Genomic DNA, 13,843 nt, shown 5'->3' on the forward strand with positions numbered 1-13,843 from the left:
GATGACTTCGATAGCGTTGATCCTAGCAGTATGCAGGACACCTGTCATATATGAACTCAGTTAAATGGCCTAGCTCTCCATGAGTTCTCGTAGTTCAGTGGATAGAGCGCCCGCCCGGTGTTTGGGGGGTCATGGGTTCGATTCCTGTCGGGGACTCGGGAATTTTTCTTTGTCCCACGCTCATGTCATGTTGATTAATTCACTTTCACAGTATTTTATTCTTTTGACAAGCAAACAATTCATTCGATGCCAAAATGTCCAGTTTTAATGTTTCCACGTTCTTGCGTAGGTCGTATGTAGGTGTAGGGTTCACTACTTTAGTTTTCCTTAAGAAGGATATCTGGATATCTTTATTTTCATAATATTTCTTAAATTAGATTGCGATAAGAAATGCAGTGACCTACTCCGACGAGTACAGAAGAACCCACCCACTAAAAGCGCGATCGAAATACACACTGGTCTGTGTAAGGCAAGATACCGCTGTTATAAAGGCTTTAAGTTGGTTGGCAAGGAAATACGGACTTGCAAGGGAGGGGCGTGGATTGAAAGGAAGGAGCCCAAGTGTTATGGTATAATCAATTCCATGCAATTCCTTGTTGCTTTATAGAATCATACGTAAGATTTAATTTGCTTAATTATACTACATAATTTTCCTGGCGCGGAGCAATCAATACTTAACAATAACAAATACAATAGCAAGCAGCATCTTATTTTAAGGTGTTTGTTTCAAAGTTAATGAATGATGTAAACTAATGTATTTGTATTCTGATTCGATACTGAAATGCTGGTAAAGCTAATACATTCAAAGGATCCTGTGGAAAACCTGAAGACATCCCAAACGCCAAGTATACGGGCACGAGTTTCAACTCCAATGATAGGTTGCAGTATAGATGTGAAAAAGGTTACACGCTCATCGGACCTCGAAGAAGAAGATGTGGAGCTGGTGGAAAGTGGTCCAAGGCTCCCAAATGTTTACGTAAGTTAAATTTAGTCACATTTCCCTCAGTAAACAATCTCCCTGAATTCATGAGGGAACTCGGCCTGGGCGTAAACCATGATGTGTCTTGTGGAATCTGGGGAGAGTAAAAACCCACTCGCACACCTCTCCACTATAGAACGAATTTAACACACAAATTACGTAATGTTGGAGCTATGTCAAAATGTGTTGATGGTCTAGATCGATCAAGGGGATTTTAGTTTAAGGATAGTGTCTTTCAGCCGGTAAAATAAAACTTGAATACGACCCGGATTGGTCTCCTTTGGGTCTTTAGGGGTTTGGTTCAATTCAGTCCGACCAGCATCCCAGACCCTTTCATACGGTAGTGACCCAGGGCACTGACTTATAAAAGCTTTGTCAGAGGTACAGTAGCCCTTTATGAAACTTTTAGGGTTATTTTTAACTGGATTGTCTAAAATGAGCTAACCTTGAGGTAACCTGATCAAAAATGGCGTGGGCTAGAACGAGGTAACCAATGCAAACTCCTAGGGGAGCATTTGCTTTGAGTTTTTTTTGTCCATCTTTTCATGTGCACCCTTGCATATTTTCTGTTAGGGCCTTGCGGAAAACCGGAGGATATTCCGCACACCAAGGCTAATGGATCAAGTTATAACTTTGAGGATACTTTGACCTACAGTTGTGAAAAAGGCTACGCCCTAGATGGACCGAAAAGCAGAACCTGTGGTGAAGATGCAAAATGGTCCGTTGGTCCTACCTGTACACGTAAGTCGAGTCAACATGCCATGAATCCCGCCAAAATCTATCGAACGTCCGGTAATCGAACTCATTCGAAGTTCAATCGTTTGATGAATTTCGATTGGGATAAGCAAATCGAATGGAGTCGAATTCGTCAAAACATTTTGCCAATCAGTCGAACACTCAATCGGCCATAATCGAACTCAAGTTGAACTGAAGAGATCAAAAGCAAATGGTTTCGAAATCTTTCATCCATCCTTTCAACAATACTACCTGCATTCACGATGGACTGACAACAAAACTCCCTTGATCGTCCTTAACGACACCTCTAACCCAGAAATGCGTACTCTGCTTTTTCACCTAAGAAAACCTATTATACATTATGAGCCACAGTCCACGAAATTAACATTAGAGGGAGATAAGTACGTTGAATGACATCAGAATGCTTGTTTCAAAAGGCAATTACGTTTTGTCAGTTTCTATCTCAAAGTTGACGGGATGAGCCATATGGCAAGTTTTAGACACCTTGAAAAGCATGACACCATTAGTAAACGTGAAGACACTACTTTTATTTGCGAAATGAAATGTCATTCTGAAAGTTATGAATAGGGGGTCTCTACCCCTGTACTTAGCCGATTTCTATAGAAAAATCAACTATACAAGTGGAAAGTTCAAGTGTGTGTCTGTCTTAGATTTTCCTGGCGTGATCATTCGGGCAAGTGTATTCCATTGGTGGGGTCACCTTTAGAGTTAGTCAATATATTAGTTTATACAGATAAAAAATCATCGTCAGATGGAGAGATTGTATCCACACAACTCTAAAGATGACCTTCTCCCAGTTTTTCGAAGCGCCAATCACCAACAGCTGTTCTTGTCAATACTATCTTACCCCGATTGATCACAGTAGATTCAGTAGACAAAGTTTCTTTGATACCCCTGTTTTCAAATCATTTTCCAGGATTATCTTACAAAACAATATGCCGTATTTTTATTTCCTTTTGCAGCCATCAAGTGCACTCATCCTTTGAAATATCGCAAATGGAAACTTCGAAACGGCAATGTTTCATCCTCTGACCCAGAATTCTTCGAAGGTGCCACTTTGGTATTTGAGTGCAATGAAGGATATGAGCTCAGAGGCAGTGACACTATGACTTGTTTGGAATTTGGTTGGAGACCTCGCAGACCTCCATATTGCCTTAGTAAGCGTTTCCTTCTCGAGTCTAATAAAAAAAAAAAAAAAAATCAAATCAATATCCACAGTAAACAACGATGGCTTGGCGGTTTTAATGGGACTGATCATCTTGAGTCATAACCTTTTGTTCAGTTGAGATCAAAGCCAAAAATATTTGTACATAAAAAAAAGGAATGTCTTAGGATGACTTTGAGTTGTTCTGGCTTTGTATGTGAGAGGTTTTGGAATGCTCGAAGGTGTCAGCGCTTATGACACGTTTAGGAAAAAAAGAAACAAACCTTGCTGGTATGATACCACCGTTGGTTGTACTGGCTCAGTTTATGAATTAGGATAACTCCCTTTCTGACACCAACACACTACGAGCAAGATCTCATTGCAGCTCTTGGCCTACTTTTGAAGCTGCCACGAGAGCTTGCTTCCAAGCTATTCAAGCAACAGTTCAGCAGTTAAGGGTCACTAGCAAAATTTGTTTATTTGTCAAACTGTATATTGTGATTTGCAGTTAAAACTTGTACCGACCCTGGGAGACCAGACAATGGTGATCGCTTTGGATATTTCTACGTCGGACGAACGGTACGGTTTTCCTGTCAGTCAGGTTTTGAATTGCATGGCTCCAGGGAAAGAACCTGCTTGGAAAATAAAGAATGGAGTGGCTCTTTGACTACCTGTCAAGACGGAAGTAAGTTGGGCGTTGCAAAGTTTTTGTAAGTAAGAGATAATCGAGTCATTTGTTTGGTCTTCTGGTAACTAGTTACGGCTTTAGAGAGTAATGGTCGTGACTTTCTGGGAACTGCAACTAATGCATTAGAAAATGGGGGATGAGCAGTTATTCGGAAATTTTAAAACCTCTAATACGATTTATAACATAATTTGAAAGCTACAGATATGACGAAATGAATTGTATTTTCCTTTCAGGGTCTGATTGCCCAGTTCTTGGAACTCCCATTAGCGGACGAAAATACGGTAGCAAGTACAATAATGGAGATATCGTTACATTTGAGTGTGACCCTGGATTCGTCCTTAAAGGTTCTGCAGTAAGAAAGTGTTCAGAAAATGGAACTTGGAATGGAACAGAGGCAATTTGTAGAGGTAAGTGCTTCAGAGATGGTTCTCTGCGAATGATCTGAAAAGCAATTCTACAGTTATGTAAAAAATGACATTTCATTAAAATACGAAAAACTAGAAGGTTGATCACCGCATGTATGAATTATATTATCATTAATCTAAATTGCGCCACACTGGGAACTAACTTTCGTGTCTTCCAGATTCTACATCAATCAGTACCTTAAATTGGGCGGGAATGTCCCTAAGTACTGATCACATTTAAAATCAAATCTACATCGCCAATCAAAAGAATTCTCTTGCAGATGAGGTTGAAGATCGCTTTAAAGATGTCAACACCACTGCTTATAACTTTCGAAAAAACCTGATTGATCCTTTGTTGGAATACACGTGCAATAGTGACAACGCGACCGGGTGCAATAAGACAAAGGGCCTTGGGATGGAAATTCGTGGAAGAGCCATTAATCTGAACGTAAATGGCGGACTGGATCTGGTGTTTGTCATTGATGCCTCCAGCAGTGTAAAGAAAGGCACTGATTTTAAGAGTGGCTTGGAATTCGCAAAAGAGCTTGTGAGAACCATTGGAGCCAGCAAAAGGTATGGACCCATGACGCATTGTAGTCAGTCAGTCAGTCAGTCGTGTTTGTTAGCCGAAGACTCAGCTGCATCCAAGGTATTGAGCGTCCGTTTAAGGTTTTCGTGTCTCATCAAGGGTGCGTCCACTGCGTCCAGTCTTGAACATACAGATTACAGTGCATAAACCTTTTTGACATGTGTCTGCGTGCTACGATATTCGATTTCATAGCCTGCAGAGCAGGGGTATTTTGAACGCGCGAGTACACATTTGCCTTCTTGGATTTGTCAACTGTGGAGAATTGGGGCGAGGAAAAATTGCCCAGGGAGAAGGCCTCCTCTGCCTCAACCCCTACCGGCCAAGCATCCAATTGCAACCCAAGATAGCGGCATCCAAAACACGGTTTATCGAGCGTTCCGTTCCAAAATGACGCATGCACTGCAGGCTAATTTCAATGGAACGCTATTTTACACTTCGTACGAAAAGCTGAGAAGAGACCTTGGAACGGCCATGTGTTTTACAAATTTTATAATCCCTTGCTATTGCTTCAGTTGCTTATGAAAAAGCTATGCTACAGTAGTCTTAAGTCTTTCTCCAACCATGCCGTACCAAATCTGTGTGATCCATTATCACAGACCAATAATAGTGGGCGAAGGAGTTAAAAGAATTGGCAATCGCAAACGAATTTTAGATTGTTCTCAGTTCAACAAACAATCTCAAAGTACTACTGTTATCAAATATTTCTCTCATTCAAGTTAACATTGTCAAAACTTGTCCATAAATCTTGCGTTACCAGGGCAACTGATCCTGTTCGTTAATGAACGATTCGAAACGATACTTCTATTTCCAATCGATCACTGATTCTTCTTACAATACATAAATTTCGACTTTATCTTTAGCTTCGAATGTACATGTCAGGCTCGTCAGAGATGCTTAATAGAACGTGTTGATTATGGCATTTGAAATCCTTTGAAATTCTTGAAATCTCCTGTACAAGTCCACTGCAATATTCCATTTAATATACCATTTTATTTTATTTTAAATTAATAATTAGATGAAACCATTTTTGGTCATTTTACACAACCGGTGTCTAAAATTTTGCATGGGCACAGCAAAACTCCACTTGGAACAGAGACCCTTTTATGAGCAATTATCTAAAGAAGGATAATTGCTCACTATCGTTTGTCGTTATGTTTTTTTTTTCCAGGGCCGACGGAACCAGAATAGCAGCAGTGTCATTTGGTACTGAAGCAAGACTCGAGTTCAACTTGGGAGAGGCCACCGTGAATACGATGGAAAAGGCCATCGAAGCCATTGACAAAATAATGTACATGGGAGGGGCTACTGCGTCCGCACTTGCTTTGGAAATGGTGAGGAAAGTAGTTGTACCACAAGCTCGTTTAGACAGCCACCGGGTGATGATGTTTATCACAGACGGAATGTCGAACATCGGTGGTCCTCCCCAGAAGGCAGCAGAATATCTTCGCGAGAACGAAAAATTTGAAATTTATGCAATAGGTGAGATGGTTCATCTCCCACAGTCATGTGAATGAATCAGAACTTATATTTAATAGTTAGTAAGGAACGTTGGTTTGAAACGAAGGTTTAGTTCAGTCGCGTTCATACGATGTAATAGTGGATATTTACTTTTTTTGTTTTACAATGGATGAGTTGCTCTTATAAGGTTGAAAAAAGCAAACGCGACTGTTAAAAAGGACTCATCAAGGCTGTCTTCGTCGGTGTTGTAAGTTATAGAGACAAACTACAATAAATTCGACGATAAGTAACTAGTCCTGTCACACTGTACGAGTTCTGCCGAAAGTACATGGCCAAGCATCCACCGGAGTGGCCTAAATAAATTATCAGGGTCAACTAGGGGGGAGTCCCCACAGGTCCAAACATTACAACAGTCGGCTCTCGAACGATTTATTCAACATGACGTTATTTAAGCAGTTATTGACTCTTAGGCTTGCAATGAACGCTCGTTGAACTATTTGTTTAATTTTGAGCTTAAGTCAGTTAAGAAGGAGGATGACCATAAATTTGTTTAGAAGTACCAGAGGCATTTTTTTAAGTTTAAATGTTAATTTAATGTCCATTTACGTTGTTCAAGGTGTTGGAAAAAAGGTTCGCATACGTGAACTGATGGGTATTGCGTCTGCTGACGAAAACGACGACCACGTGATCTCCGTCAAAAAATATAAAACTTTGCAGGAAGCCATCAAGAAAGCGGTGTACATAAAGATAGGTACGTCAAATAACTTGTCTTCCATTGTTTTTTATTTTGCCTCGAAATTTCCTTTTGGGAAGAATGTTCAATTTAAAGTTTACTCGGAGTACCCAACACGACATTTTATTTGAGGCTTGAGGTCATTAAACTGAGAAGTTGGAACTAATTCATTTTTATTTTCAAACTTCTGTTGCATTTTTATAGATTATTCTCCTTGTGGTGTGAGTCCAGTAGAATTTAGGGCTCGAATGGTTGGAGGTAAAACCTCTAAAAGAGGATGGTGGCCCTGGCAGATTGGACTATACAAAAATAACGATGAAGGTAAATTGAAATCAGATGTTGTTTTCATTTGTTGGGAATATGGAAAGATGACCTCCTATAATGAATACAACTGTAGCTTCACCATTTTTAGTTAATATCAATAAATAGACAATTCAAACGTCAGCGGTTTTTTTACAGAGGGTCTTGAAGGTCCCATTTTTCACCTTCAGGCCGCCTTTTTAACGGAAATTTAAATAACCTGGAAGTAAAAATGTATGTGTTCACAATATTTTTGTTCCACATACGACAAGTAGAATGCGCTATTAACTGTTTCGTTAGAGAGCAGAATTTGCAAACACTCTTCTGCATCTTTTGAGATCGAATAAATTTCTTTTATTTTCTTGTTTGCTCTATCGTTTTAATTCCTCCAGGACTACGGCTCATTTGTGGTGGTGCTCTGATATCTCGTCGCTGGATTCTGACTGCAGCCCATTGTTTTTACCACTTTGATCCGATATTTGGGAAATATCGATTCAGTGGTAGCACTGGAGAGTAAGTGAGCTAAGCGCTTTTCCATTTCGTTAATCCTGGTACACGCCATTCGCTATCTTTGTATTTTTGTCCATCTGCTCGTTTGTCCTTCCTTCTGCCCGATTGACAATCATTTATATTTGATTAACTTGGCTATCTAAGCCACAAGCTTATTCTAACATTTGCAGTCTTCCTTGAGGATTCCAAGGAATTTAGCTGAAGATTGGGATGTAATGTTATAGAACTATTAACTTTTTGTGAGTGTTCTTGGGGGTTCAGATACACTTCATTAGGTTTGTCAAATGAAAATAGTGATACCATTCGCTTTTCAAAATGCTTGCGAAAGTACTGAAGACCCAATGCGTCTACGAAAAAAAAGATAAAAACATCTGTTGCAATATGACAAAACGCTTATTGACTCAGATAAGTCTGATTGGACTGGAAAATATTTGCCTTTCGGTCAGGACATCGTTCCGTTAGTCTTGCCCTTGTGCATGCCACTACAAATATTTTGCGGTTTGGCGCTTCCACTCAGTCAATAAGTATACATATTATCTTTTTTCTAGATACCTGGTAAAAGCCGGTGACCACAACTTAAAGAGGGATGAACGATCTCAACAGGACATTCAGCCAGAGAAGTTCTTTGTTCACCAAGATTATGAGGATCGTAAATTCGTGAATGACATTGCTCTCATCAAACTCAAAGACAAAGTGGAACTCAGCCCTTTTGTACGAACTCTGTGTCTTCCAGAAAAGGATGAAGGCGATTTGGCAATTCCCACGAAATACGGATTTGCAACTGGGTGGGGTGTAACACAAGCCTTGAAACCTGGTGAGGACCCCGAGCCTGGAAACAGATACTCAACACGTCTTCAATACTCTGCTTACACAATTCAAAGTGACCAACTATGTGCAAAGAGAGCCGCAATTGCTATTAACTCTACCGTGGCGTTTTGTGCCGGAGATGGAAAAGGTGGAAACGATACATGTCATGGTGACAGTGGTGGAGCTTTTGTTCGAGAAGGAAAAAGAGGAGAGGACTACAGATGGGTGGCAACTGGACTCGTCAGCTGGGGTTTGGGTTGTGCACAAAAGGACCAGTATGGGTACTACACAAGGGTGTATCCATTCACTGATTGGATAAAGAATACTATTGAGGAAAATACCGAGGCAGACGACTGAGCTTTGTTAGTATTGTCATGCACTCGCGCACATAGAAAGCAAAACCACTACTGTTTAAAGCATTGTTATCGTCTTCTTTTTCTGAAATGCATTGATCAACGTAATATTAGACAGTTTAAATATACATATACAGTTTTAAAGTGAACAAAAAATACCACCAAAAAATTTCCAACGGCGAATACAGTTATCTTTCATAGCTAAATGAAACCTATTCCAGGACGATGCGTGACGCAAAGACATGAAAGGCATCAAAATTTGAAGACCTCAAAATTCTGGAATAACATCAGAAACTTGCTAATGAGTTTTAAATAAATTGCTGCGAAATCTTGCTTCAATTATTCGATTGTTTCTTTCGTCATAATTTGAATCTAACTGCAATAAAAATCTATGTAAGATACGACTTGTTTTTGGCTAGTGCACACAAAATGAAATATTACCATAGAGAGCGATGTAAAGTACAATGAAATAGCAATTAAATACATTTGTCAAATACTTTTCCTCTGTTAAATATTTCATTGTTTCTTTATCTTAATATCCAAAACTCGTGAATTCTGGTCTGGGTTTAAATCACTCCTGCTGTTAATTTACCTTGGTGTCAGTTTGTGAGTACATATAAATAGTATCGACGTCGACCGAGTGAAAACAGGAACTGAGCAGTAACTATTCTAGTGTCCTAGTTGATGGAAAGCAGCATGATGATCATCTGGGTTTAAAAGTTAATCACGTTTTCCATTATTATCATCCGAAGCTATTTGTCATGCTAACCTTAGGCTACTATTTGACACTTTCAATTCGATACGATTTACGGAAATGACTGTTGGTGGCATTTTAAAAACAACCCATTGCCAAATTTAAGGTTGACATCAATTCTGGATTACCCTAGTCTCGCTCTGAACAGTCAGGCCCAGTCCGTCGATAGTACATCCAGGCCCTCACGATAGTGAACCCCTTAAGATACTGTACCCAACCCTTTACGTACCTCGCGAGGTTGTATATAAAGCATAAAATTCTGATAGTAAATAAAACTGCATTTTGAAACTTCCGCCAACCAGGGATGTGAGTCTCAACTGCCATCTTGCATGGGATTAAGCAGATACTGATAATAATGATACTTGGTGAGGTTTCATGAGATGGTCGTGTTAACAAAGGGGTCAAAGGCATGCTCCCCCACGAGAATTCAAATTTTCAAAACTTCAGAAACACTCTTTTAGGCATTCTGGTAGAGTTTTATTGCATTGAAATAGGTGCTGTCAATACACTTAATGGTAGTTATTAAGTGACCCCCCCTCCTTACGCACCTTTTTTCGGTTGGCTTCCCCTTTGAAGCCATGTGTTTTTGGCGTGACTCTCCTCCCTCCTAAATCCCACAAGCTCCCATGGCCACCTATTTTGATAAAACATGTACGGCCCCCGAAAGTTATTTCAGCTCCTGAAAGCTATCCAGTTTTAAAACCATCCTGCAAAAAGTGAATTACTGAGCACTTTTAGCCTCATCATTAGCCTTCCTTGGTTTGTGATTTCAAAACATTTGTAGTTCATTTGTAAAATTCCACAACAAGGAGGAACTTATTAAAGAAAGAGAATAGCATTATTTGGACAGCTTAGTTAGACGACTTTAGAAACGATCGAACTTTAAAGACGGGTAACTTAAATCCTAGCTCTGGCGCGGCGTGGATGAGGTCTGATAGATGGAATACCTTTAGAGTTAATGCAGATAAGCTGTCCAAGATGTCCTCCGCTTGTTGTAAGGTATGTCTTTCGGTCTTGACCGCTGTCGCTACTACGAGTGAGAGGACTTCCCTTTGGGCTTATTCCTTTTGTGCAGACTAAGGGTAAGCAACATTTCAAATATCTAGGAGGAGGTCGTTTTCTCTCTTAAGCCGAATCATTTTAAGTTTTTTTTTAATATTCCAAAGAGATGGCTTGAAAGTTGTTAGCTAGTCAAACGCACAACAGACAACACTTGTACATTTCATAATAAATGCCGACTTGACAATATAATCGCCGTTTCAGTGTAGTTTTCCGTGGTTTCCTTTAGACGACGTCGCCATGTGCAAGTTTTACAATGTTAGGCAGTATTTCCACGCCGGGAAAACTGAGTTTGCTGCTGTTATTTAATTCAACTACGCGACGTTACCTAACGATTAAGGAGGTAACGAAATACGACGGCGACGCCGAGGACAATTTCGACTGAATCAAACTGGCTATGAGCCACTGAATTTGGAAAATAAATTATGAAAGGGTGTTATGAGGCATTGCTCATTAAGGAACTACCCGTGATGTGAGGGCAGTCTAGCTTTGGAACAAGCCCATAAAGCCTTTTTCCATTCAGGGTTGTGTTGTGATATTTGCAAAATGAAAAAGTTCAACGTTAGGAAAATGTTTGTTACTCAGGCCTGCCTACACGTTTTACATTACATGTATCTGTACATGTCTTTCTTGAGGGTGGTAAAGGGGGGAGCGGGGAGGGGGTATAGATCACGTTTCACGGAAAATAAAGCAGCCCTTTCACAATTCACGAAAAATACAACATTGGCATTTCACGCTTCACGGAAAATAAAAGAGAACGTTTTGGAAAATCACGGTTCACGGCGACTATTGAAATCACGATTCACGAGGAAACAAATGGCTATTTCACATTTCACGGGAAATAAAGAGGGCCGATCACGGGTCACGAAAATACCCTTTACCACCCTCTTCCTTGTGCTGTAGTCAAAAACGGCAAGATTATTTCGTTTGGTGAAAAGTGAGGTATAGACTGAACGAAACACTTGAGCCTGCGGTAAGTAAATAAATCATTAATATTTTCGCACTACGGTATTTGATTTACAAGTGGCGCAGTGTGATAAGCATTGCATGGCTCGCTATGCTAGACATTGGAAGTTCGAACCCTTTTGGTGATTATTGATTATGTTTCCTTTTTGCCTTCATTGTTTGTTCTTTTTCCTTCAAGAAACCATTTACCGAACGGTAGCGTTTGTCTTTCCGTTTCTTGTGTTAAAAAAACAAATAGTCTGGAACCTTTAATCATTCGTTTATATCGATTGCTTTCGAACTCACAAAGACTTTCCCTGAATTGAATCGCTAAGCAAGAACAATAAGTATCTTCCTTATAATGAAAAATTTTTGTACCTTCTACCTGTCGAAAATAACTAACTTGAAACGCTGCAAGCAACTGTAAAACGGCCTTAGACGGCTGATGTTTGAAACCCGCCAAGGTCGGGGATTCTCGTCGTTTTGGGTACAAATCAAGGATTCTGGTCTCGCTTAAGTTGTTGATGACGAAACGTCACCATTTTTAGCTGTCAAAGTATCCTTTGTGACGTGCCTTATCATGATTAAAATTCGGTTACTGACGAAATATTACCACCAATCAGCGAGAGACAAGTTACCGCGAAAAAAGTGTTCAGAACGGCGATAAAACGATCTCCACGTATGAGCTAGATGATCGAGGCAAATTAAAATTGCTGAGCTTAAAAAGACCTCTGGTTTGTTTACGTTAGAGTGTGGTAAGCACCAACCCTGCGTCCTATAGGATTAGTTTTGCTCTATGTTAATCTTAGACTAATCAACGAAGGAAAAATAACATTAAAAATATCGATAAAATAGATAAAATAGTTTAAAAAATAAAGTTTAAAAATTTTCATGTTATTTTGAAAACATAACAAATTTGAGCCTGTGTCAATGATGTCAGTTTCGTGAAGTATTGAAGTCAAAGAATGATTGTATCAAGCTCACACAAAAATTCGCCAAGTCAGTACAACGGAGTCCTTTCACATGGACTTCCCGCTCTTCCCTTCGTACCCAAAAGATTTATTTATATTTCCCGTGTTTTCCTTCCAGGTGCTGTTGTGTTTATTTGCTGTTACGTGGATATTCTTGCCTCAAAGTTCTAACGGCGCAAGTAAGATTAAAATGAAATGAATGAACTTTACTTAAAACTTAGAAAGTTACTTGCAGCTGGACATGAGGCGATAAAATCCTTAGCTAAAACCTTGTCCACACGTATTTGTTTGAAAACAAGTATGTTTTTTTCTCGGGATTGGCCTTTCGACCACACCTACAGCTGTATCAGCTGGAAAGAATAATCAAAACCGCATCTTTTTAGAAACGCTCTCCAGAATAAAGATTGGACGGATGAAAATAGACCTTTTTTTTTTTTAAAAAAAAGAGATGGCGTCAGATTGTTAGACTTGGACTGATTCAAATGCGAACTGCCTCTGGTACTCGGTCAGAATTTTGTCTATAAACGAAATCGTTCTATTACAAAATAAAGTGAATAAAATTCACTGGTATGTGATAAGGCAACGTTATAATTCGAACTTCGTTGCAGGAAATGATAGACGTTGCAATGATCTACTTCGGAGACTGCTGAGAAACCCGCCAAATAACACCAAGATCGCCATAAACATTGGACTGTCTAAAGCGAGATATCTCTGCCACGAAGGATTTAAGCTGGTTGGCAAGAAAGTGCGAACTTGTAAGGGAGGAAAGTGGAGAGAAAGAGTAGAACCCAAGTGTTTAAGTAAGTTCAAATGAGAACTTAAAATTCCATGTTTCATTCACAATATTCAACGATTTTGAGCTAGTCTTACAAGAACAAGGAATTTCAACAGGCTTTACTTTTTTGTGCTTTTCGTGAGGAGATTAGGTCTACAGGAAGTACTAACGATGCATTGATCCATAGACCTTGTAAGCTACCTTCACCAAATACTAACACGTTTAGTCAGGATAATAATAAAAGATTAGAAACTGCAGGAAAGTATATTGATGCAGCACTCGTATTTGTTTTTTTTTCATTGTGTTCTCCAAATCAGAACCTTGTGGTAAACCAGAAGACATTCCATACTCCAAAGTTGTTGGCTCAAGTTTTAATTTCAATGACCAGTTAAGATACCAATGTATAAAAGACTACACGCTAATTGGAACCAGATTGAGAACCTGTGGTGACGATGGAAAGTGGTCCGAGGCCCCTAGATGTAAAGGTTAGTCATATCCTCTCATTTGTCTGAGAACCCTCATGAAGCTTTTTTCACGCGAAACGTTGTTGTTTAAAATTATTTTCGGACACTTCCGTAGCAAGGCTCCTGCCTTTTTCACCTTTAAACACCGTTTGGC

At 39.6% G+C, this 13,843-nt stretch overlaps 1 protein-coding gene across 1 annotated transcript in view; it reads left to right on the forward strand.

Moving 5' to 3' along the window:
• LOC145488922 (uncharacterized) overlaps window positions 1–13,843 on the forward strand; it is a 29,711-nt gene that overhangs the window by 5,160 nt on the left and 10,708 nt on the right. Inside the window, exons 3-18 of the mRNA XM_081468151.1 lie at window positions 378–569; window positions 794–976; window positions 1,553–1,720; window positions 2,698–2,892; window positions 3,388–3,564; window positions 3,801–3,974; window positions 4,253–4,544; window positions 5,729–6,039; window positions 6,635–6,769; window positions 6,956–7,072; window positions 7,444–7,564; window positions 8,110–8,713; window positions 10,331–10,474; window positions 12,569–12,629; window positions 13,059–13,250; window positions 13,543–13,710. Coding sequence (XP_081324277.1) covers window positions 378–569; window positions 794–976; window positions 1,553–1,720; window positions 2,698–2,892; window positions 3,388–3,564; window positions 3,801–3,974; window positions 4,253–4,544; window positions 5,729–6,039; window positions 6,635–6,769; window positions 6,956–7,072; window positions 7,444–7,564; window positions 8,110–8,713; window positions 10,331–10,474; window positions 12,569–12,629; window positions 13,059–13,250; window positions 13,543–13,710 — 3,234 coding nt within the window. The remainder of the gene's footprint in view (window positions 1–377; window positions 570–793; window positions 977–1,552; window positions 1,721–2,697; window positions 2,893–3,387; window positions 3,565–3,800; window positions 3,975–4,252; window positions 4,545–5,728; window positions 6,040–6,634; window positions 6,770–6,955; window positions 7,073–7,443; window positions 7,565–8,109; window positions 8,714–10,330; window positions 10,475–12,568; window positions 12,630–13,058; window positions 13,251–13,542; window positions 13,711–13,843) is intronic.

This window comes from Orbicella franksi, chromosome 1, assembly GCF_964199315.1.
Source record: "Orbicella franksi chromosome 1, jaOrbFran1.1, whole genome shotgun sequence".
Lineage (NCBI taxonomy): Eukaryota > Metazoa > Cnidaria > Anthozoa > Scleractinia > Merulinidae > Orbicella > Orbicella franksi.